Source organism: Phyllobates terribilis, unplaced genomic scaffold (genome assembly GCF_046119375.1).
Source record: "Phyllobates terribilis strain yellow unplaced genomic scaffold, ASM4611937v1 Scaffold_3__8_contigs__length_932513732, whole genome shotgun sequence".
Taxonomy (NCBI): domain Eukaryota; kingdom Metazoa; phylum Chordata; class Amphibia; order Anura; family Dendrobatidae; genus Phyllobates; species Phyllobates terribilis.
This window is the reverse complement of record NW_027362763.1, coordinates 532,403,904-532,428,966: the sequence shown is the minus strand read 5'-3', so window position 1 is coordinate 532,428,966 and position 25,063 is coordinate 532,403,904. Positions and strand designations below refer to the sequence as shown.

General features: G+C 44.6%; 1 protein-coding gene across 2 annotated transcripts; it reads right to left on the bottom strand.

The window, feature by feature from the left end:
* Positions 1-9,906: 9,906 nt before the first annotated feature.
* LOC141258220 (armadillo repeat-containing protein 1-like) lies at positions 9,907-25,034 on the bottom strand. Of its 2 annotated transcripts, none has more exons than XM_073673233.1 (7): positions 24,900-25,034; positions 23,177-23,338; positions 20,818-20,909; positions 19,430-19,607; positions 19,057-19,173; positions 10,931-11,005; positions 9,907-10,634 (listed from the first exon to the last, which is right to left on the bottom strand). In XM_073673233.1, exons 2-7 carry the CDS (start codon positions 23,324-23,326, stop codon positions 10,443-10,445), a joined length of 804 nt encoding a protein of 267 aa, XP_073529334.1. In that variant the 5' UTR covers positions 23,327-23,338; positions 24,900-25,034; the 3' UTR covers positions 9,907-10,442. The 2 variants fall into 2 exon arrangements, with proteins under 2 accessions (XP_073529334.1, XP_073529333.1); XM_073673232.1 differs by lacking the exon at positions 24,900-25,034 and adding an exon at positions 24,397-24,569.
* Between the last annotated feature and the right edge of the window lie 29 nt (positions 25,035-25,063).

The following is a 25,063-nucleotide window of genomic DNA, read 5'->3' as shown; positions in this document are numbered from 1 at the left end:
CCTTGCCGACCGTACCAGCATCCTCCGTGATTTCTCTGTACCTTACAATTATTGGGTAACCAAGCTAGACAAGTGGCATGAACTGTCTCTATACTAGCGTTTTGTCAGCGCAGGTTTTTAGTGCTGCCAGGGGCATTGTAACTGATAGACGCATCCGTATGTCAACTGAAAATGCTGACAGGCTGACTCTTATCAAAATGAACAGGGGCTGAATTGGCCCATACTTCTCAAGACCACCGGATGATAGCAGCGGAACATAAAAAAAAAACACTGGATTTGATTATTTCTTTCCTGGTGTATTCCTATGCACCCCTTCCCACCCAAACATGGGTATACGCTTCAGAATTTCATCTTTTTTGTGTCATTACTCCTCCTCCACCACCACCATATCAACAGGGTGATCACGCTACCCTCGCTAGAAATTTTTTAAGGGTCTTTATGATGCACACATTAATAAATTTTAGAGTCCTACCTCTTACATTCTTTTATATATACTGTATGTATACCCCCAGGGGTAAATGTTTTCAAGCCTATGCATTTAGTATTCACTGTTAGCGGCATTTAGTATAGGTGCTAGGTATCATCTGCTGGAAATGAGTGTTCATTCTGGTGACATACATCTCTTCCACTGTCTATAACTTGATTGCTTTTTTCTGACTGCGCCCCGGACTAGGATTCAGCCGTTTGCTAAGCTGACAGCCGGCTCAGAGAAGCTGTAGCGCTCTGGCTCCCATGGTCTCATAGATGCAAGTAGAATTGAAGCTCTGACCTCTGGGTCAGAGCGACGCCAGCAGCGTGATCAGGTCATGTGATCACACTGCTTACCTCACTCGCCGGCACCCAGAAGCATGAAGAACATGGGTGGTAAGTGCTCCACACATACAGAGGGGTATATACTCTGTGTGGGTGTGTGTGTGGGGAGCATTTACTGTGGGGGGATATACCCTGAATGACAGGTCACTGAACTGTCAGTGACCTGCTTCCTATTTTAAATATCGTGCTGGTGTAGTAATTGCTGTTGTCTTAAACAAAAAAAAACATTATGTCGCCAACAAAATGGCGCCACCGCGTCTCCAAGATATCGATCTTGTTCTTAATCTGCGTGTGCACAGGACCAGCATGGGAATGCACAGAAGACAAGCTATATATTGCCGCTGCTCAAAATATCTTGCCAGTGAAGACTACATCAGAAGAGCGGTATAATATTATAAAGAAAAAAGTTCAACCCCACTGTGCCACCAATCCATTAAACTATACAGTCATGGCTGAAAGTGTTGGCACCCTTGAAATTTTTCCAAAAAATCAAGTATTTCTCCCAGAACATTATTGCAATTACCATATAAACTTGAGTATAAGCCGACGTGAGTATAAGCCGAGGTACCCAATTTTACCACAAAAAATGGGAAAACTTATTGACTCAAATATAAGCCTAGGGTGGGAAATGCAGCAGCTACTGGTAAATTTCCCCATCCTGGTACGCATTGCCCACTCATCCCCAATCCTGGTATGCATGGTACCCCTCATCCCCAATCCTGGTATGTATGGCTCCCTCATTCCCAATCCTGGTATGCATGGTCCCCTCATCTCCAATCCTGGTATGTATGGCCCCCTCATTCCCAATCCTGGTATGCATGGTCCCCTCATCTCCAATCCTGGTATGTATGGCCCCCTCATCCTCTATCCTGGTATGCATGGCCCCCTCACCCCTATCCTGGTTTGTATGGCCCCCTCATCCTCAATACTGGTATGTATGGCCCCCTCATCCCCAATACTGGTATGCATGGTCCCCTCATCCCCCAATCCTGATACGTATGAAACCTTCATCTCCAATCCTGGTATGCATGGCCCCTTCATCTTCTATCCTGGTATGCATGGTCCCCTCATCCCCAATACTGGTATGCATGGCACCCCTCATCCCCAATCCTGGTATGTATGGTCCCCGCATCCCCAATCCCGGTATGCATCGTCTCCTCATCTCCCATCCTGGTATGTATGGCACCTTCATCTCCAATCCTGGTATGCATGGTCCCCTCATACCCCAATCCTGGTATGTATGGCATCTTCATCTCCAATCCTGGTATGCAGGGTCCCCTCATCTCCAATCCTGGTATGCATGTTCCCATCATTCCCAATCCTGGTATGCATGGTCCCCTCATCCCCCAATCCTGGTATGCATGGCACCCCTCATTCCCCAATCCTGGTATGTATGATCCTCTCACCCCCAATCCTGGTATGCATGGTCCCCTCATCCCCCAATCCTGGTATGCATGGCCACCTCATCCCCCAATCCTGGTATGTATGGCCCCCTCTTCCACTTATACTCACCTTCCTTCCCCCCCTCTGCTCTAGCGCTGCTGTGTGCTGTCTGCCAGCAGCTCATGTCAGCATCTGAGCAGCGCATGTCGTCACAGCCATGCGCTGCTCAGACGCTGATGTGAGCAGCCGGCATATTCACTCCTCTGTGTGAGTGGAGAGGAGTGAATATGCATTCTATTCAGTAGCGGGCACTGTCAGCAGGAGCCGCGGCTCAGCACTCCTCTGTGCCCACTACTAAAGAACATGAATATTCATTCTTCTCCACGCCCATGGGCATGGAGAAGAGGGAATATTCATTTCCCTTTAGCAGCGGGCACACGCGGTAGCTGCAGCAGCGGCTACTGCGTGTGCTCTGTTCCTCCGCTGCCACAACCCCCCTACGCCACCGCAATACCCCCCTACCACTATCCACCAACAGAATTGCCATATACTCGGGTATATACTCAAGTATAAGCCGAGGGAGGCTTTTTTAGCACAAAAAGTGTGCTGAAAAGCTCGTCTTATACTCGAGTATAAACGGTACATACAGGTGCATCTCAATAAATTAGAATATCATCAAAAAGTTAATTTATTTCAGTTCTTCAATACAAAAAGTGAAACTCATATATTATATAGAGTCATTACAAACAGAGTGATCTATTTCAAGTGTTTATTTATGTTAATGTTGACGATTATGGCTTACAGTCAATGAAAACACAAAAGTCATTATCTCAGTAAATTGAAATAATTAACAAAAAACACCTGCAAATGTTTCCTAAGAATTTAAAAAGGTCCCTTAGTCTGTTTCAGTAGGCTCCACAATCATGGGGAAGACTGCTGACTTGACAGATGTCCAGAAGGCAGTCATTGACACACAGCACAAGGTCCCAGAGTTCCAATTTTCATTTGGAAATCAAGGTCCCAGAGTCTGGAGGAAGAGTGGAGAGGCCACAATCCAAGCTGTTTGAGGTCTATTGTGAAGTTTCCACAATCAGTTATGGCTTGGGGAGCCATGTCATCTGCTGGTGGAGGTCCACTGTGTTTTATCAAGACCAAAGTCAGCACAGCCGTGTACCAGGAAATTTTAGAGCACTTCATGCTTCCCTCTGCCGACAAGCTTTTTGGAGATGGAAATTTCATTCTCCAGCAGGACTTGGCACCTGTCCACACTGCCAAAAGTACCAATACCTGGTTTAAAAACAACAGTATCACTATGCTTGATTGGCCAGCAAACTTGCCGTACCTTAACCCCATAGAGAATCTGTGTGGTATTGTCAAGAGGAAGATGAGAGACACCAGACCCAACAATGCAGAAGAGCTGAAGGCTTCCATAACACCTCAGCAGTGCCAAAGGCTGATCGCCTCCATGCCACGCCGCATTGATGCAGTAATTGATGCAAAAGGAGCCCCGACCAAGTATTGAGTGCATTTACTGAACATACATTTCAGTAGGCCAACATTTTGGATTTTAAAAACATTTTTCATTTTAAAAACATTTTTCAAGCTGTTGTTATAAAGTATTCTAATTTACTGAGATAATGACTTTTGTGTTTTCATTGGCTGCAAGTTCATCATCAACATTAACAGAAATAAACACTTGAAATAGATCACACTGTTTGTAATGACTCTATATAATATATGAGTTTCACTTTTTGTATTGAAGAACTGAAATAAATTAACTTTTTGATGATATTCTAATTTAGTGAGATGCACCTGTATGCTTTGTTTTACTCACGTTTATATCATTTGCGTGTATTGGAACAACATAAAAAAATGAGGAAATAAGACAAATTGGACATAATTTCACATAAAACTCCAAAAATGGGCCGTACAAAATTGTTGCCATCCTCAACTTAATATTTGGTTGCACACCCTTTTGAATAAATAACTGCAATCAATCGCTTCCAATAAACATCAACAAGCTTCTTACACCTTTCAACGGGAATTTTGGACCACTCTTTTGCAAACTGCTCCAGGTCTCTCATATTTGAAGGGTATCTTCTCCCAACAGCAATTTTAAGATCTCAATGGGATTTAGCTGGTCACTTCAAAACTCTCTTTGTTTCCATCCATTTCCTCCTTGCTTCTAGAAGTATGTTTGGGGTCATTGTCCTGCTGGAAGACCCATGACCTAGGACACAAGCCCAGCTTTCTAACAGCGGGCACTACATTGTGACTCAAACTCCTTTGGTAATCTTCAGATTAGATTCAGTCAAGGCACCCAGTGCCAGAAAACAACCCCCAAAAATCTTTGAACCTCCATATATTTGACTATAGATACTGTGTTCTTTTCTTTGTAGGCCTCATTCTATTTTTGGTAAACAGATTGATGTGCTTTTCCAAAAAGCTCTATATTGGTCTTATCTGTCCATAAAACGCTTTCCCAGAAGGATTTTGGCTTACTCATGTACATTTTTGGCAAATTACAATCTAGCGTTTTTATGTCTCTGTGTCAGCAGTGGGGTCCTCCTCGGTCTGTTACCATAACGTTTCATTTCATTCAAATGTTGACGGATAGTTTGTGCTGACACTGATGCACCCTGAGCCTGCAGGACAGCTGGAATTTCTTTGGAACTTGATTGGGGCTGCTTATTCACCATCCGGACTGTGACATACAGAGTAAAATCTTAATAAGCCAGATGTTTAGATTTGCTAATCCAAGAGAAATACTCTATTCTCTTTGTGTATTTGTGTCTAGTCAATAAGAACAGACCAGTATTTGTATAAATCTGAATGTTGAACTATATTCCTTTGGAAACAATCATGTTTACTATGCTAATGACAAATTGTACTAAAAGTCACCGAGATGTTTATCTACAACAGCCCCTTTGATACCAACTATGTAAATAGATTAGCTAAAACAATGATAGCTGAGCCCTGCACCTTTACCTCTGACATGGGACTAATGACCCTTGACCTGTGGATGTGTACTTAAAAAGGAGATATGATTCTCTAGGAGTCAGATTTGAGCCCAGAAAAGCAGAAGGAAGATGTGCTTCTGTATCAGACAGACTAGGGACATAGAATCAAGGAACATCAGAAAGACTTTAGAAGGAGAATGAGAGACATCCTTCAGGACAGCAGATGGATTGCATGGCATCCAAAGAGACATAGATTTGAATTCTATATGATTCTAGCCTAAGGGTACCAGCCCTGACTGGAAAGATTTGGATCTGGTCCATTAACCATCAGAGAGACATGGATACATTTTGCGGAGACCAGGAGAGGACAAAGAAGTCACCTGGTTCCATGGATGTTGTTTTGGTAGGAGGTACCAACCGGTCGCCTAGAACCCATGGAGACATTTGGAGTTGCCAAGAGGGACTCACTGGTCGCCTAGCTCCATGGAAACTCTAGGAGAGGCCAGGGTGGGACCCTTGGGGACTCCTGGCCTTGTACCTCAATGGACTGCTAGCTTTCTAAGCTTGCCGCTACTTTCTCTCAGTGGGAGCCCGCCAGAAGCGGGGGGCCACTGGTTAAGGTCGTCGGCCCTGGAAGTCTCCAAAGTTGCAGCTGTTCTATCCCAGGGGGGGGCGGAGAAAGAAGGTTGAGGCTGTGTAATGTTGTACCATCTTGGGTATTTGCTGGGACTGTTCTGTGTGTTTATTGTCCGCTTTGTAGTTCAATAAAGTATTGCTACGCTGTTTTTACCCTCACCCTTCGTTGTCTGAGTAGCGTTACACCAAGGGTACAGCAAGCGCCTCTACTTCGTTTGAACAGTCATGCTGTGCTGACCGAGTCACTTTAAAAAAAGACGTTTTTGCTTTTTAAACAGCTACAATTTAAAAAATACTAAATGAATCTCCGACACTGATCTCGGTGTTTGTTATTGTCTACAGTGCTGGCATCAACCCAACAGCACAGCAGTCAACTGAGTACAGCGAATCCACCTCGAGTTGATCCAGATCAACAGTGGAGCTTCAGCGCGGGGAGTCAGAGGAACGCGAGTAAGGCTATGTGCCCACGATGCAGAAATGCTCCAGATTTTTTCCCGAGCGTTTCTGTATCTCCCTGGCAGAAAAAACGCATGCGGATTGTACATGCGTTTTTCCTGCCAGGGACAAGCGGATGTGAAGCGTTCTTCACTTGCATTTCCGCATGCGGGTTTGTCAAGCGCTTTCCAGGCGATTTTAGCATCACTTGGAAAGTGCTTGACAACTTGGTCACACTATATAAATCCATGCAACCGGCATGGATTTATATAGTGTGACCGAAAGAATGGTAAAAAATAAAAAAATAAATATATACAGTACTTACCTTCTGACGGCCCCCACAGTTTTTATTCACTCCGTCCTGGCTTGCCGGCAGCTCGCGGTACACTGAAGGAACTGCCGTCACATGACTAAATGACGTCAGCGCAGGTCCTTCAGTCCACCACGATCTGCCGGCAAGCGAAGACAAGCGCACCAGGGGCCATCAGAAGGTAAGTATAATATTTATTTTATTCTTTTTTTTACATGTTCTATGGTACACGGGTCCGGAGGAGAGTCTCCTGTCCTCCACACCTGGGTACCATCCGCACACTGAAACGCATGGAATGCGCATCTACTGATGCGTAATCCATGCGTTCCAATGCAAGTCAATGGCGGCGAAAACTAAGCACTTCCGCAAAATAATTGGTAGTGCTGCGTTTTTTTCCGCAATGATAATCTGCAGCGGAAATTTCCGCACCATGTGCACAGCACAGCACATGCGGATTATCATTGGGGAACATGGCAGGCCTTCTACCAAATGTTTTTTAAGCGTTTCTGCAGCGTTATTGCCGCTGCGGAAACGCTTAACACATAGTGGGCACACAGTCTTAAGGACATGCTTTTTAACAGACTGCAGCCACTGGACAAGAAGTTTTCCAAAACTCGAAAAATGTCTTAACATGACAATGACATTTAAGGGGTTAATAGCACTGCTTTTTAATGGATTAAAGGAGCGAGAAAGGTGAAATGCCACCAGAAAAATCAGCCCCCCACCCACTCTGAAGGACCCGCCACCATCATCTTCTACTTCATATAGTCAAAAGGTAATAAAAGTTAATACACACAGGTGCATCTCACTAAATTAGAATATCAAAAAGTTAATTTACTTCAGTTTTTCAATGCAAAAAGTGAAACTGAGTATATAGAGTCATTACAAACAGAGTGATCTATTTCAAGTGTTTATTTCTGGTAATGTTGATGATTATGGCTTACAGCCAATGAAAACACAAAAGTCATTATCTCAGTAAATTAGAATACTTTATAACAACAGCTTGAAAAATGTTTTTAAAATCCAAAATGTTGGCCTACTGAAATGTATGTTCAATAAATGCACTCAATACTTGGTCGGGGCTCCTTTTGTATCAATGCGGCGTGGAATGGAGGCGATCAGCCTGTGGCACTGCTGAGGTGTCCAGGTTGCTTTGATAGCAGCCTTCACCTCGTCTGCATTGTTGGGTCTGGTGTCTCTCATCTTCCTCTTGACAATACCCATAGATTCTCTATGGGGTTAAGGTCAGGCGAGTTTGCTGGCCAATCAAGCACAGTGATACTGTTGTTTTTAAACCAGGTATTGGTACTTTTGGCAATGTGGATAGGTGCCAAGTCCTGCTGGAAAATGAAATTGCCATCTCCAAAAGCTTGTTGGCAGAGGGAAGCATGAATTGCTCTAAAATTTCTTCGTAGACTGCTGCGCTGACTTTGGTCTTTATAAAACACAATGGACCTACACCAGCAGATGACATGGCTCCCCAAACCATCACTGATTGTGGAAACTTCACACTAGACCTCAAGCAGCTTGGATTGTGGCCTCTCCACTCTTCCTCCAGACTCTGGGACCTTGATTTCCAAATGAAAATTAGAACTCCCGAGAGCTTGTGGAGTGTGTCAATGACTGCCTTCTGGACATCTGCCAAGTCAGCCATCTTCCCCATGATTGTGGAGCCTACTGAAACAGACTAAGGGACCTTTCTAGACGCTTACGAAGCCTTTGAAGGTGTTTTTGTTAATTATTTTAATTTACTGAGATGACTTGTGTTTTCATTGGCTGTAAGCCATAATCAACATTAACAGAAATAAACACTTGAAATAGATCACTGTTTGTAATGACTCTATCAGACCTAGGCAAAGTGCGGCATGCGGGCCACAACTGGCTGTTCAGTCCGCCCCGCGGACCGAGAAAGCCTAAGGGCTGAAGCAGTGGCCCACGGACCGCACCATATCTGCCCCCTGCTGTCACCGCCGCCTGATCCTGTCTTCATGTGCACACTGCTGAGCCGCTGACTGCATTGGTAGAGGAGGAGCCTCCAACCCCTTCCTCCGCCAATCAGCGTGTGAAGCAGCTGACACGATGACATCATTGAGGGAGCAGAGGCACAGCACAGGGGTAATGGGGGCAAGGTGAATGTGTGTGTTTTTTAATGTGTATGGGATGTTTGGCAGGACATGGGGAGACAATAGGGGTCTATTGCAGCACATGGGCAGGCTATGGGGGTCTGTTGCGGGACATGAGGAGGCTATGGGGTTGTAATGCTGGAGGTGGGGAGGCTATGGGGCTCATACGGTAAATAGAAGGGGCTGTATTCGGGTTCAAAAGGGATATAATGGGATGTCAGCATACTTCTACGCAATATTAAGTCATGCAATTAATATTAATATAATATATTGATATTAATATGGAGCAAAATTAATTTCAGCCTATTGGTTCGGCCCTCCACAACTAGCAGTCTTTCATGAGGCCCTCGGGAAAATTGCCCACCACTGCTTTATATGAGTTTCACTTTTTTTTATTGAAGAACTGAAATAAATTAACTTTTTGATGATATTCTAATTTATTGAGATGCACCTGTAGTTGGGTTCTTTTTTTTGCAGCTATAACAGCCTCCATTGTCTGTGAAGGCTTTCTACAAGATGGTAAAGTGACTATGGAAATTTGTGGCTAATACACCATTTGTGAGGTCAGGAGCTGATGACTGATGGGATGTTTTAGTTTGTCGGTGTTGTGCCAATGCTTCTTAGTTGATTGAGAAGTTTTGTGTAGAGGAATTCGAGTTGCCTGCACAAAGCCTTGACCTCAATCTATGTCATTTTGGACCTTGGTTTTTGCACAAAGCTACAGAAATCTTGAAACTTATACTGAAAATTCTGTAAAATGCAACTGTACCTTTCACTGGAAATAAAGGGAGTCCAGCCCAAACCCTGGGAAAGCACCCAAATCATATTATGCCTAGTCTCTCAAATTTGACAGTAGCCAGTAAAGGTTTAAGTAGGTGATATGCACCAGGATTCGTCCATCAGACTGGCTTATAGTAACACGATTTATCTCTTCAGAGGTTTCCACTGTTTGAGCTGTCATGCTTCTACACCACTCCAGCTGCCGCATGGGTGTAGCTCATAAACTGCTTCTAGGGCCTATATTAGGTTGTTATCTTGACCAGTTTAGAAAATAGCCAGCTCTTAAGTGAATCTACATCTCCTCCAAAATGTTTTCCCTTTACTCTGCACCAATTTTGAGAGTTCTTCCCCATTTACTGTTGAAATGGTTTCTGCTGAATGTCTTACTGTTCTTCTAATGAAATTGCTATTCTGATGAGATGTAACACACTTGGGTTCCGCCGCTAACAAAATGCACCAATCCAAATTAGGAATCATACATGAACAATGCCAATATTTTATTAATATGCTGAGAACAGACATGCATACAGAACTGACATTAGACTGCACAGTAATAAGTGCTAGAAGAGCAATAGATTGCTAACCTGAGACAATGGCATCATGTACAATATGAACATCCTTAAAGTGGTTTTATGCTAGTGTAATAGGGGCACATTTTTTGCACAACACTGGTCTGTGGGTCTAATGACTTTAATAACAGCACGAAGGAAATGTGACTTTAGAATGAAGTCTCTCTACATGGATAAACATATTGGAAGCATTTTCTTAAAATAATCTTACAGAATGCTACCACTAACTTCCAAGAATCTTCTAGCTACAAGAATTCTAAGGAGGACCCTGCTGTGTATCTCAGATTCAGGTAGTCTCTTGTTAAAAATGAATGGAAAGATAAGGAAACTTCTAGTGTTCTGTTCATCTGTAAGGAGATCACATATAAAATACATATAGGACGATATGTACACAGTTCTCCGGGTAGTAACACAGCTGAACGTTTCCTGTACGTCACCAGTAAAATGTTTTACTAAGGAAACTGGCAGCAGCGTTTACCCAGCTTCCACGGGTCTCATCCTTTGCTGCTGGATGAGCTAGAGCTTTTTCTAGATCTTTCTGAGGACTTTCTTCTTCCGGCAAATAGTCTGGCAAGCACTGGCGCTTTTCCACTTGATTGTTCGTAGTTAGCAGCGGTACATAAACCTACACAAATGGAGCACAGAAGACAACGATCACACATGGGAACACTCACTCTGGCTTTACTAGAGCAACAGGTCCTTTCGGTGTCCAGGTACCAGACCAAGCAAATGAACTAAAGCAGAAGTCACATGTGATCTTATGGCAACCTGCCTGTGGTTTTTGTCAGTCAAACCACATCTCTAAAACAGCACAACAGTAAGTTGCACAAATGTTTTTGGCTATGTGAGCAGAGTTGCTGGCTAGCCCAAGCCTAACAGTTTTAGATACCAAACCGTCAGCTAAAATGTGTTTGAGCGTACCTCTTTACCGTAGTCATTCTTGATCACCTGCTGTGCCTTCAGAACTTTTGTTTCTGCGATTGCCGAGGTTAAACACTGTGAACAAGAACAATTGTGTAATCCATGTACATTCATTGGGAGAGGGTGCAAAAAGAAAATGACAAATGTTGTAAGAAGATTACTGTAACCATGACGACTTCCTAACACACTTCAGATCTGTAGAAGCTGAAATATTACGTAAGAGCACATACCCCACTAGAATATACACTCGCCAACACTGAAATTGCAACACTAAGAAGGAATAGTCGTGGAATTATGGAAATCACAGGATTGACAGATATGTTAATGATATGCAAATGAAACAATGGACATGACATCACCAGCAGGGCTGTGGAGTCGGAGTTAGTTTTGGTCGGAGTCGGTAGAAATGTACCGACTCCAGCTTTAAAAAAAAATGTATTAATATTTCATAATTGAACTTTCATATGAATTTTATAAATGTTACTCAAATATATATGTTCTATCAAACTATGAACAACAGTGATAAGCAGTTCTGCTGGAGATAGAGACATTTCTTACTTCTTGTGTGTCACTGTTCTCCACTGCCCTTATCTAATCTTATACTTGGTTAACCTCATGCTGCCCCAACCCCCCTACTTACAATGTATGAAACGGAAAGTGAAAATGTGTTGCAAATTCTTAGTAGTAAAGCTCCTCCTCTAGACTAGATGTTTACTAGGTGTGCGTCTTCCAAGCATCTCACAGCTGCTACTCAGAAGAGGAAGACTGTAAGAAGTATTATCCTTTCAACAAACTTTGCATCAGTTAACTGTGAGTACATGAGGAATAACAGTATTACTGACCACTATATCAGTTGTACGACCTGGCAATAATTTTGTACAATTGTTTTTAGGAAAAACAATTGTCATTTGGATTGTGAATGCAGAATTAAAAACCTGAGAATGTCAAAGAAGCGTCACATTAAATCAGCTGTATTTGAACATTTCACCATCACTCAAGATAGAAAACATAATGTCTGTCAGTGTATGACAAATGATCCAGACGAAAACAAATGCTGTGAAGCCAAGATCAGTGCATATTCAGGCAAAGATAAAAATGCTCCTATCAGAGCTTCTAATCTAAAGAGACATTTACAGCGCTTTCATCCAGAAGTACAGAAAGCAATGGATGAGAAAGACTGCATCCAAACCAATGAACCAGTGCCCAGCTCTTCCAGCCAAACAAAGGAGCAGAGAACTTTGCAGCCATCACTTGCAAGATATTTTGTCAGTGACAAAGTTACTGTGACAATGACAGTAGATACATTTAAAAAACAGATCATAGAGCTTGTTGTAAAGGATAGTGTGCCTATTTCATTATTTTCACGACCAGCTTTTATGTGTCTGAATGGGGAAATGGCCCGCAAGCTTGGTGTTTCTCTGGAGAGAGAGAGTATTAGAAAATTAGTAATCGAAGAAGCTTTTAAACAAAAGGAAGAACTTAAAAAAAACTCTCAAGGGACGCTTTCTGTTTCTTAAAATGGATGCCTGCACACGTCACAGAGTGAACTATTTTGCCATCAATGTCCGATTTGTTTGTGACAAAAATGAAATAGTTACCAAGACATTGGCAGTAAAAGACACCAAAGCTCATCACACCAGTGAGTTTCTCCAGGTCTTGGTGGAAAAGGTTCTGCAAGACTATGAACTTAAAAAAGAGCAAGTTCTTTCTGTCGTAACTGACAATGCTTCAAATATGATAAGTACTATTAAGCTAATGAATGAGAGTAATGATGGTGACCGGCAGCTAGAAGAACATTCTGGGTCCATAGACACAAATGTTTGAAATAGAGGAACACAGTATTGTAACTGAGGAGCAAACTGAAGTTGCTTCAGATGAACAGCAACATGATAGTTTAGATGATCTTGTTGAAACTGTGTCAATACATTCTTTCATTCATCACATGAGCTGTGTTGTGCATATGCTACAGCTGGCTATAAGAGACTGTCTGCAAGAAGGACATGCTGCTGCACTGATTGGCAAGGTGAGAAAATTGGCTACTGTTGTCAGAACCCCTAAAGTTGACTCAATTTTGAAGAGACGTGCTGGAAAAGGGGCAATTATTGATCAAGCCACACGATGGGGCAGTACTTAATGATTCAGCGCTTGGTTGAACTGAAAACCTTTCTTGTAGACATGGCTAACCCTCAACTGACGCTAAATGAAAGTCAGTGGCATCAGGCGACTGAGCTGGAAAAATTGCTAGAGCACCCATTTACAGTGACTAAAAAATTACTAGCAGAGGACTTAACTCCAGGTATTTTCTTAAAGGAGTGGAAGAACCTGATGTTTCGCCTGTCCCAAAGAGGAGGGTTAATTGCAAGTGGCATCGCTACATCAATGAAACGGAGAGAGGAGCTACTATTACAAAATAACATTCTTTTGGCAGCTGTTTATGTAGACCCAATGCATCGGATTCTTCTAGATGATCAACAGCTAACTAAAGGAAAAGAAGCTCTGTTTGAAATAGCAGTAAGGATGAAAGGGTTGCAGAACAGTCAGGAGGAACAAGAAGAATTTGGTCGTCCTGCCACATCTTCACCCTCATCATCAACTGATGAAGAATTTAATTTAGAAAAATATTTGGATCACAAGGACTGTGCAAAGCGTTCCCGCATAGAAGAAGAGTCATCCCCATCAAAGAACACAGCCAGTACATTTCAGCAGAATTTTTCATGTGCACTAAAAGAAATTGAGAAATTTGACCATTCATCAAAAATAACAGTGCAACAAGCGATTCCTCTGTATCCTGACATTGTCAGAGATGTTGCCCAAGTGGTTACTGCTTTGCCACCAACCCAAGTTAGTGTAGAGAGGTTGTTCTCTGCTCTCAAAATAATTAGATCAGATTTGAGGGCATCCATGAAGGAGGATCTGACAGAGGAAATACTTTTTCTGAGGACAAATTTATAGATTTCTTCTTATTAACTGCATAACAGTGTTTATTGCATATTTACTTACAAGAGTTTATAAAAGTTTATAAAAGTTATTTGCTATATTCTAATTGTATTTTAATAAATATAGTTTTTGCTCTAAGTCGTCTGATTACTTATATGATGGTGAGAAACTGAATAAGCACGATGTTAATATTTTACAACAGTAAATTTATTGTTACGAATTGGCCATTTATGAAGGAGTCGGAACCTGATAAAATCCAGGAGTCGGAGTCGCAACTGTGGCTTACCGACTCCACAGCCCTGATCACCAGGACCCATGCTGCTCATGCCATTTTGAGAAACCTATAAGGCTTAAACATACTGCCATGGCCAGCAGCGTCTCTGGACATGTCTTCCATTGAGCACACCTGGGATGTCATTGTCTATTACAAAACGGAGCTGCCAGCAGCGGATCTTGATGATTTGAGTGCCTAAGTGCATTCAGCGCAACAGAACATTTCTCAGACAATCATTAATAACTACCCTGATAGCAGCCGAGGTGTTTAATTGTATTTCTGCACGTGGCACTCATACTCCATGCTGAATAAATCGAGCAGTTTTGAAAAATTTTCTTCCATTTTGTCAACATGGGCTAGTAACATATCTATCCATCCTGTGATTGTCATAATTCCACGACTTTTCAATCTTTGTTTTGCAATTTCAATGCTGAATGCATAGAACTAGCTAGCAGATCGACTGCCTCTTGTCAGAGCTTCCTTTTCTTGCTTGCTAAAATGTGCACAAATAACACAATCTTAATTTCTTTAATTAAACTGATCAATTGGTAGAGTAAGGCTATGTGCACAAGGAGTATTTGTAAAGTGTTGAAATGTGGCATCCGGCTAGTACAGGTACCAAAGGACCCAAAAGGGTGCATGGACGGACTTCTCCACAAGAGGCCCTTACTACACACAGACACCTCCACCCTTCCACCTCATACCACCAGAGGGAGCAGTTAGGCAGGCAGAGTGTGCTGGCACTTGAGATCAGTGAAGAGGCAGCACCTGTTGTCCTGCTGTGCTGAGGGAAAGCCAAGGCCTAAAGCACGTGCTGAAGCCTGAGGGCCTAGAGTGTGGCCGGAGGCGAGGAGTTAAGGGGGCAGAGGAGCATCTGAAGCTCACCCCAGAACACAAGCCGGACACCGGGTCCGCGCCTACAGGGTCCGCTACACCCAGTAGGCATGACCGGCATACCAGGAGGATTACAGACCCCTGGTCAACCTGAAGCTACAATCATCTAAAGAACTAGGAACCACGAAGGCCCCAGCGTCCAGGGATAGTGGTAGCCAAAGAAAAGTTCTACTACCAAGCAGACAGATGAGAGAATGAAACAGTACAGAAGCTAGACCTAGTTCCAGGCTGGCAAGGAGCTTTAGAGAGAGGAAGAAACGGATCAGGAGGCCTAATACCCGCTCACTGGGGAGAGTCCAGAAGTGCACCCTTCCTGCTAAGTACCCTGGACCATACCTGCCGTTTACACCAGTAAAGGTACTGAAGCGAATCCCCTGTGTGCGTGACCGTCATTCCCCCTGACCCGACCGGGCCACCTCTCACCTGCATCCCTTCCATCAACCCTGCCCCGGGGGCCCGCTCCGCCTGTGGGGAGCTGAAGCATCCCAGCTGCCATCCCATCACCCCCGGAGGTCTGCAGCAGCGCTGGTACCCATTACCAGGAACCACAGGTGGCGTCATGAGACAAAACTGTTGTTATTCATGCCTTCAAGTAACAAGCCCCTTTTAAAGAGTGACCCCAGGGTACGGGCCTGGGAGCCGACTGCCGTGACATCCCACAGAAGGTCAAGGCCTGGGTACAGAGTTTCCCCCATATTCCCCTGGGCGAGTCAGAAACACTCGCCAAACAACGTGTAGTTTATTTTCTTGTAGCAGTTTTGAATCATTTCGGTAGAGGTATTTTCCTAAATTTATTAGGCAGTCTTTTGAATGGATAGTGCTTAGTTTTGAGTGATTTCCATCAGGAAACGCTTAAAAAGAAGTGAGATGCACTTTGTTTCCCACCAGGTGTTTTTTAAAACCTGAAGCAGAAAAACGTGATCAAAAGACTGAACATATGAACAGCAAGTTGTTTTACTATACAAATGAAACTCTGTGTGCACATACCTTAAAGCAAACCGGTCACCATGAAAATGCAGTATAATCTGCAGGCATCATGTTATAAAGCAGGGGGAGCTCAGCAGATAGATGTATGGTGTTGTGAGAAAAGACTAGGTATAACCTGTATTTCCATCATTTAATACTCTGCTCTTTCTGGCATGTTTGGTCCAGTGGGCGGGGCCATCAATAACTGACAGCTGTCTTTATACAAGTGTGCATACAAAAATAACTGTCAGTCACTGATAGGACCGCCCACTGGATCGGAAGTCCCAGAAAGAGCAGAGGTATAAATGAATAAGTCACAGGTTATACTGAATCTTTTCTCACAAAATCATATCATTATGCTCACCGCCTCCTTCTCTATAACATGGTGCCTACAGATCCCATTGCATTTTCTTTTTATTACAGGTTTGCTTTAAGTGTTTTGTATTCATAACGCACCTGCTTTTTGAAGGATACCATTATTTCCACAAGGCAGAACAATGAGAATCTGAATTCAACAAGACAGTATCATGTCGTTGACAGCTAGCTGTCCACTCTTCTGACATATCTGCATGCTGCATAAAACAATTCCCATAACTCTGCATTGTGCTATATTTCTATTAATCCGACTACTGTACATGGTGTACGACTCTTGGTAAGTGGGCAGAGTCAAGTGTGCGCAAGCCAGTTATTGGATAAGCATGAGGGCACCATACATACCAGGGTAACACTGAAGGGGGCATTACATACCAGGACAGGGACGAGGGGCGCCATTACATACCAGGACGGGGATGAGGGGCGCCATGCATACCAGGACGGGGATGAGGGGCGCCATGCATACCAGGACGGGGATGAGGGGCGCCATGCATACCACGACGGGGATGAGGGGCGCCATGCATACCACGACGGGGATGAGGGGCGCCATGCATACCACGACGGGGATGAGGGGTGCCATGCATACCAGGACAAGAATGAGGGGTTCCATGCATACCAGGATAAGGATGAGGGGTTCCATGCATACCAGGATAAGGATGAGGGGTTCCATGCATACCAGGATAAGGATGAGGGGTTCCATGCATACCAGGATAAGGATGAGGGGTGCTATGCATACTAGGATAAGGATGAGGGGTTCCATGCATACCAGGATAAGAATGAGGGGTTCCATGCATACCAGGATAAGAATGAGGGGTTCCATGCATACCAGGATAAGGATGAGGGGTTCCATGCATACCAGGATAAGGATGAGGGGTTCCATGCATACCAGGATAAGGATGAGGGGTGCTATGCATACTAGGATAAGGATGAGGGGTTCCATGCATACCAGGATAAAGATGGAGGGATGCCAGGCATACCAGGATAAGGATGGAGGGGTTCCATGCATACCAGGATAAGGATGAGGGGTTCCATGCATACCAGGATAAGAATGAGGGGTTCCATGCATACCAGGATAAGAATGAGGGGTTCCATGCATACCAGGATAAGGATGAGGGGTTCCATGCATACCAGGATAGAGGGATGCCAGGCATAAAAGGAAGGGGGGGGGGGGCAGATATACCAGGATGGGGGATATTGTCAGAATTGGGGGACATTACCCCTATACCCGTGTCAGCAGAAGACCCCCTCCCCCTTAAAAGTGCATCATGAACACATTTTTTGCTTATTTTTTTTTTTTCTTCCCTCCTCTAAAACCTAGGTGCGTCTTATGGTCCGGTGCGTCTTATAGTCCGAAAAATACAGTAGATAAAAAAAACAAAACATATTGGGAGGTCAGGTTTTCTTTGTCTGTCAGGTCGAATAATGCTATTAACCTGCAGGTTAACAGGTGGCCAGCGGCAGTGAGTCTCCCAGGAGAATATGAACTTTATTTCTCCCAGGTGCTGGCGACTTTCAGTCAAGCAGGCATTACTGGAACAATTACAGTCACTACTCACAGCACTAAGATGGCACATCCCCGTACTCAGTAATGCATCGGTGCAAAGCTAGCGGTCAGTCAGTGCCGGGGCCCGGACACAGCCGCTTCGCTCAGTGCTGTGAGCAGTGACTGTCATTTCTACTAATACACCTGCATGACTGAAAGTCGCCAGCTCCTGGGAGAAATAAAGTTAATTCTCTCCTAGGCACCGCACTTTCAGCACTATGGCAGGGAACCTTCATAACAGTATTAACCCTATATCTGCACGTTAATGGCAACACTGGACAAGACAGGCTCCGTAACTAACACAATTCTATCTGTGAACCCTTTCTAGCAAAATCCAGTTCATTTCTTGCACCCTTTTAAAAAGTGCAATCTTCCTGAAGCTGTGATCCACAGAAAAATGGCCGCCCAAGCCGGCGCATGCGCTGACTTGTAGCTTGGGCGGCCATTTTCCTGTAGATCGCAGCTTCAGGAAGATGGCTGCGCACACCGGAAACCTGCGCCGCTCACTGGCACCAGCCTGCAGCCTGACACTGCCCGCAGCCAGTCCAACCCGCGCTGGCCCCCAGCCGCCACCACCACCACTGGTCCCGATCGCCAAGCCCCGGGCCTCAGCCAGGCTCCCAGCTATGGACCGGGCATCAGCCAGGCACCAGCCATCTCTTCTGCTGCAGCCGCCAGGTTCCTGAGGGAGGGAATGGAGGGCCCTGCAATCCTGCTCCACCGCAACTCCCCGCTGCTGGAGCACCGTATTCCTGAAGGACCCTGCCTCCTGTGACCCTCGCTCCACTGCCCCCGGTAAGATACTGTACCTATTAAGACCAAGAAGGACCCCCATCTTAGAAAAATATTTTTTGCCTATATTCCACCCCGAAATTTGGGGTGCGTCTTATAATCCAAAAAATACGGTATATGCCTCATAATAAATTTGGCACATCTTGTGCTGCATGTGCACCAACACAAACTCCAACAGTTATGAACTGACGTAGATTTCCGCTACAATTTACATCAATCCCTCCCACTAAATCCCACCACACTTTTTTTTAATGAAAATTGGAAATTGGTGAGACAGCAGTGTAATTTTTTTTCTCCACAAAACAGCAATCCCAAGTTATGAGAAAATATTTTTTCATTTTCTCCTACCTCTGTGGCCAGGTCTGGCTTCACTCGCACAGTGCACCTTCTGATTGCTGTCTGAAATGTAAAGCTGATCACACCTTTCACCTTTAATAATGCTTCTTCACATAGGTATTTCCTATCCTGAAATGTAAGAAATACTCTGATAAGAATGACTAGAGGAGTCCATAGTTGTCACTTCTTCCTACTAAAAAAAAAAATAAATAAAATAAATTAGGCAGAATTTTGCAGCCTAATATTTACCTGAATAGAGAGATATTTAAAGCCATTCTCTTTAAAAATAATAAAAATAATAATCTTGGACGCCTTTTTAAAAAGTGGATCGAAGCTATAGTAAATTCTGTGCGGAGTATGGCAATATCAAACAGATGACCCTTACCAGATCATCAAGTCCATGGATGTGGAGTGTTATGGTTTTGGCTCTTTTGTTTGCACTTGAAATGAAGAACTGTAAGTTGTTTTGCTTGTTCTTGGTTTCTGGTGTATGCAAGTGACCTGGCACACTTAATGACACCTGAATCCGATGGGCGAGTACTTTGCTACGATTACTCGTGTCACTGAAAAAAAAAATTGAATTTATGCATATATCACAGGAGAGCTCTGCTGTCATCTTGTTCTTCATTGGAAAAGGTAACTATAAAAAGTACTGATTAAAGGGGTTGTATCCTCCTCTTTCTTCAGGAGTGCGCCACCTCTCGGCCTCCTGGCTTCCTAGGGAGCAGTGCGCTTCTGAAGACTGACGGTTCTTTCCAGCGGTATGACTGAGCAGCTCACCCAAAAAACACACTTTCCGCATTGGAAAAGCCGCCATCAGTGCAGCCTAGGAAATTGGCCACTGCAGAAGTGGACAATAACCTCGGCGATAAGCTGTAAACTGAAGGAAAAATCCATCCGTTCTTAACAAAGAGGAAAGTATAAGTAAATTGCAAAGTTGCCCCGATTTTACAAGCACTTTGCAATATTAACTTGCAAATATGAGACAACCCCTTTAATAAACATTAAAGAGTTTATTATTATTTGTCTGGCTGTTGGTTTTTTTTTCAGGAAAGTTGTGTCCCAAGGTGCAATTTGTTGTGAAACAAATAAACTGTGCTTTACTTACTGCCGAGTCTTCACCATGGCTCTTATTTTATTATTTGTAGCACTGACATCACGATGACAACGCTGCAGAAAATCAGTGAGGTCAGCGGCTAATGCTGTCTACAAGGACAAAGCCACTGAGGTCACTGATTGGCTTCAGCGCTGCCGGCGTGATGACGGCACTGCAGACAATAACAGACACCCGGAGAAGCAGCACTCAGCACTGGACCCTTCGAGGATGCATAATACAGTTCATTTTTTTTTACAAAAAATTGCGTGTACATACACAACTTTCCTGAAAATGGAAGACCCCTTTAAATATTACAAAATGGAAAATTGTTCTAGATACGCAACACCCGCTTGTCTAGTACACACACACTAGAGCTAATGGTGGACTACATCTAATTCATGACAATTTGTATGAAAAATATGAAGATCATCAAAAGACTGGCTACAGAGAGAGTTGTCCGAACAAGGATGCATATGCCAAGGCATACAATCCAGTGAGGACTACACAAAAACACAGGCCCATGTGCCCAGACATCCAGGGCATTACAGTGACAGTTATGGTCTGTCTACATTTCTGCAGGATGTACACTCACTTTGTACGGACATCACTACTACCAGCTAATACTTCACGACAGCTGTACACAAGCTCAGCCCCAGCATTACACGCAATGAGTTTACCTGTTCTTAATGTTCTCCAGGCTCACCATCATACCTAGCTCACTCCTCAGTGGTTTACAGTGATTAGGATTTTCACACAAGTAGTGAATTGCCTGTAAAAGATGTAATACCGTTATATAGAAAATTGGCTTCAAGGGTGACAGTTATAGTGTTCCTCCAATTATGTTCTATTTTATGTAACTAATGAATGGCCAATTCTTTGTTACCACAAATGAATCCCGGGCAGGCTTTTCAATAGTAAAGGGGTCTGTCATTCGATTCATGCTGCTCGAACCACGCGCAGGATGAATCAGAGCCTGGCTGTGCGATTGCAGACAGGTAGGTTTGAAAAACCAGCCAGAGACTATAGGGAGAGACCCAGCTAATTTAATTATGTACTCAGCTGGCTTCTTTCCGCCCCACTCCAGATGACTGAGGGAGTCCCTTATCACATCAGACTAATCACATCTCTCTCCTTATGGTTCTTGGACATCATTTAAAATATTTTCTCAGAAACAAGGGAGGGTCAAGAGGAAAACATACTTTGCAGCAATCATGCACAGGGCTGTGGAGTCAGTAAGCCAAACCTCCGACTTCCTCATACATGGCTCATATGTAAGTGATAAATTTACTGTAGCACAGATTCTTCTCAGCTAAAAGTCTAGACCCTTAGATCAGAAATAGGACAGACATTTATAGGACATTTCAGAACTTTCCCAAATTCTTATGAAAAAATATTCCCCACAAACTGCATTGAACTACTGTACCCAACTTATTATATATTTTAGGAGTCGGTCCATTTTATTCCGACTCCACCAAAATGGGCTCAGACTCCACCAACACAGCCCTGCTGCTTAGGTAACACACCATCCCCATAAAGGGAATCTGTCAGTGGGTTTTTGTTACCTCATCTGACAGCAGCATAATGTAGGAAAAGAGACCTCTATTTGAGCAGCATGTCACCTCGCTTACTGGGTGCAGCAGTTGTGATATAATCAGCGTCTTTAGATGTAGCAGAGCTCAGAAGGATAATCCCACCCACACCCCCGATTAGCAGGTATCTCTCTGTACATTGCATACTGGCAATAATCAGTGAAAGGGGTGGAGTTGACCACTTGGCACCAGACCTGTAGTGTTAATCTTCTGTTGATAAAACACTCACTGTATTGAAACAATAGCACACAACTTAATAAGTGACATATCGCTGAAATCAGTGACTGGGACCCTACACTATGCTAACCTCAGATTACATGGCAAAGACCTGCTGACAGATTCCCTTTTAAATTGATATGTACAATGCCAGTCTTAAAGTGAACCTGTCAGCTGACACATACTGGCCAATCCACGGGCAGCCTGCATCAGGCACTGGCTGTATTATCTCGGCCACGTATGTTTAGCTCTGAAACCATGCGGTGTTTCAGAGAAAAACATACTTTAAAAGCCACCAAAGACCACGCTGTAGATTAGCTGAACAGGCGGGTCCCCGGTGGCTTCACCCCGCCTGCTGCCCTGATTGACAGGTGTCTGTATGCACGCACAGGTAGGTGCATCTCTCACAGCAGAGAGCAAATACGCTCTGAGTAAACTTAGAAGCCGCACATACCTGCTCTGTCCTCTCCTCTACTCTGAAGCCATGCACTACACATCCGGGTGTGCGGCCAGGGACAGGCAGTGTCAGTGTGCACGCACACACGCCGCCAACATTCAGAGTGCTTGCTCTGTGAAGCGAGCACTGTGAATCAGAAGCAGGGAAAGGCGTCCAGTGTGAAATGAGGAGGTGTACCAGTCAGGGCTGTGGAGTCGGAGTCCGTGTCCATTTTGGTGGAGTCAGAATTCGTATAAAATGGACCAACTCCTAAAATATATAATAAATTGGGTACAGTCATTCAATGCAGTTTGTGGGGAATATTTTTTCATAAGAATTTGGGAAAGTTATGAAATGTCCTATAAATGTCTGTCCTATTCCTGATCTAAGGGTCTAGACTTTTAGCTGAGATGAATCTGAGCTACAGGAAATTTATCACTTAAACATGAGCCATGTATGAGGGATGTGGAGTCGTGGAAACTGAGGAGTCAGAGTAGGAGGTTTGGCTTACCCACTCCACAGCCCTGGTACCAGTGCACCAAACTCTTGGCCACACCAATGGAGCCCCAAAGCCTCCTCATTTGCACATCAATTAAAAGTTATTTTCTCAGACACTGTACCAGGACCATGTAAGGATTAGCATGGTTTTTATAGGGGCCAAGTCCCCTACAACACTGTATAGTCCATTAAAATACATTTTTATGGGGGGGGGCGACAGATTCCATTTAAGAGGTTAATAAAGAAATGACTTCAATTGGTGCTTGTGTTCCTTTGACCACCACCCCCAGCACTTACCTCAAGAGCTGCTTCAACCACCTGAGTGTCCTGGTGGCTAAGAAAAAGGATGAGACCGGCTAGGCAACTCCTGTCCCTCATAATACTTGATCTGTTCTGTGGATCAGAAGCCAGGGTCCGCAAATGGGCGACGACAGACACAGCGTCCATTTCTGACCCGAGCTGGAGAGCAGAAAACACAAAGATGAGCAGATAATCAGCTGGGCACGTGTGACAAAGCAGGTGACCTCTCGGCACATGCAGGTGATGTACACTGACTGGCGCAGTGCTCTGACTTTTACATGTATGTGCACAGGGCTGACCCACTACCGCGTCACGTGACTATGAGAGACATACATGAGGGGCCAGGTGGTAGACTTTTTTGCCCTTTTTCCATCACAGGTGAGAAAGGCTGCAGAGTCCGGCTCCACAGCCAGGAGCCATCATAGGAGCACACAGGATGCAATGTATGCTGGCCCTGATAGTGACACAGGAACACCTCCATGGAGCCAGAGGCTGGAGCCAGGGGCGTACATAGAAATCATGGGGCCCCATAGCAGAAGTTCTATCTGCCCCCCCCCCCCCCCAAAAAAAAAATATTTGTCTGTGTCACAGAAGAACAGATCTCACAACGTTCCAGCCTTTACATAGTAAATTTCCTCCTATTGAAGTCCTAGATTCCCCTTTAATTTCCCCCATAAAGTATATGCAAACAAATGTGCCCCCCAAACACATACCCCCATGGTGAAATACACCACATGCACAGTATAATGACCCTACTGTACCCCACCTCAACTCCCAAGACAAAGTATGGTGACCCCAACACAGTATGATCCCCCATCTGTGACTCCCACACAGCGCTCCATACAGTATAATGGGCCTACATACAATATAATGGTGTGCACTAGCGAGCGCCCTGTAATAACGTCATACGTTGAGTAATGATGGGAGTGGAAAAGTCCTCTGACGCTCCCTCCTCCATTATCATTGCTCACACTGGGCCCCCTCCGGCTGTCAGCGTGAGCAATAATGATGGAGGAGGAAGCATCAGAAGATGTTTCCAATCCCATCATTTTGTGCGGGCGAGCGACCGGGCAGCGCGGGTGCTAACGGGCAGAAGTGGGGCCCAGTGCGGTGCGGCTCACGGGTCCCATAGCAGTGGCGTGACCTGCACACACATATATATATATATATATATATATATATACACACACACACACACACATTACACATGGACTTACCCTCTCTGCAGATGATTCCACATGATGCATTTGTCTGGTGCAGCCTCCCATCTCCCAGGGCCCAACTGCAGAGTGTTCTTGCAAATTGCAGGGCTGAAGTCAGGAGGGGGAGAGCGGAGCAGGGGAGGCAGAGAGCAGGGGGCATGCTGGAGCAGCCCCTCCACTGGAGCTACAGGCCGGAGCTGGGGGGCGGAGCCTCATCTCCTGCACTTATGGAGACACCGAGGCATCGGACAGGACACAGTGCAGCCAGAGGTGGGTCCTGATTCCGGCCCACCGAACCTCTGGAGGTTCTGAACGAGCCTGATTGTATTCAACAGTAGCTGCATCCTTAGGATGCAGATACTGGTGAGATTGTGATGCGGAATGGAGGGGTTTGATATTGTTTCACATCGGGCCCCCCTGTCTCACGGGGACCCATAGTAGCTGCCTCTATGTACGGTACGCCCCTGGCTGGAGCCCTCCAGCACCCGACCACCCTCCATGTATATACGGCTACTTACACCTCACCGGCCACTCAGCTTTCCTGGACGCAGCACGTACACCGGGGTCACACAACAACTTCTCCTCCTGCCTCAGACACACGGCGACCGTTACCTAACCCCGCCCACACCGACACCTGCAGCTGATTGGCTCTGGAATCTGTCACATGTCATCACACAGCTGA

Coding starts and splice junctions, on each gene's coding strand:
- LOC141258220 (XM_073673232.1), bottom strand. CDS start 24,447: ATGGGAGGCTGCACCAGACAAATGCATCATGTGGAATCATCTGCAGAG. Junction 19,174..19,429: donor TCCATGGACTTGATGATCTG/GTAAGGGTCATC, acceptor CTTACATTTCAG/GATAGGAAATACCTATGTGA. Junction 11,006..19,056: donor AGCCAGACCTGGCCACAGAG/GTAGGAGAAAAT, acceptor TCTTGTTCACAG/TGTTTAACCTCGGCAATCGC.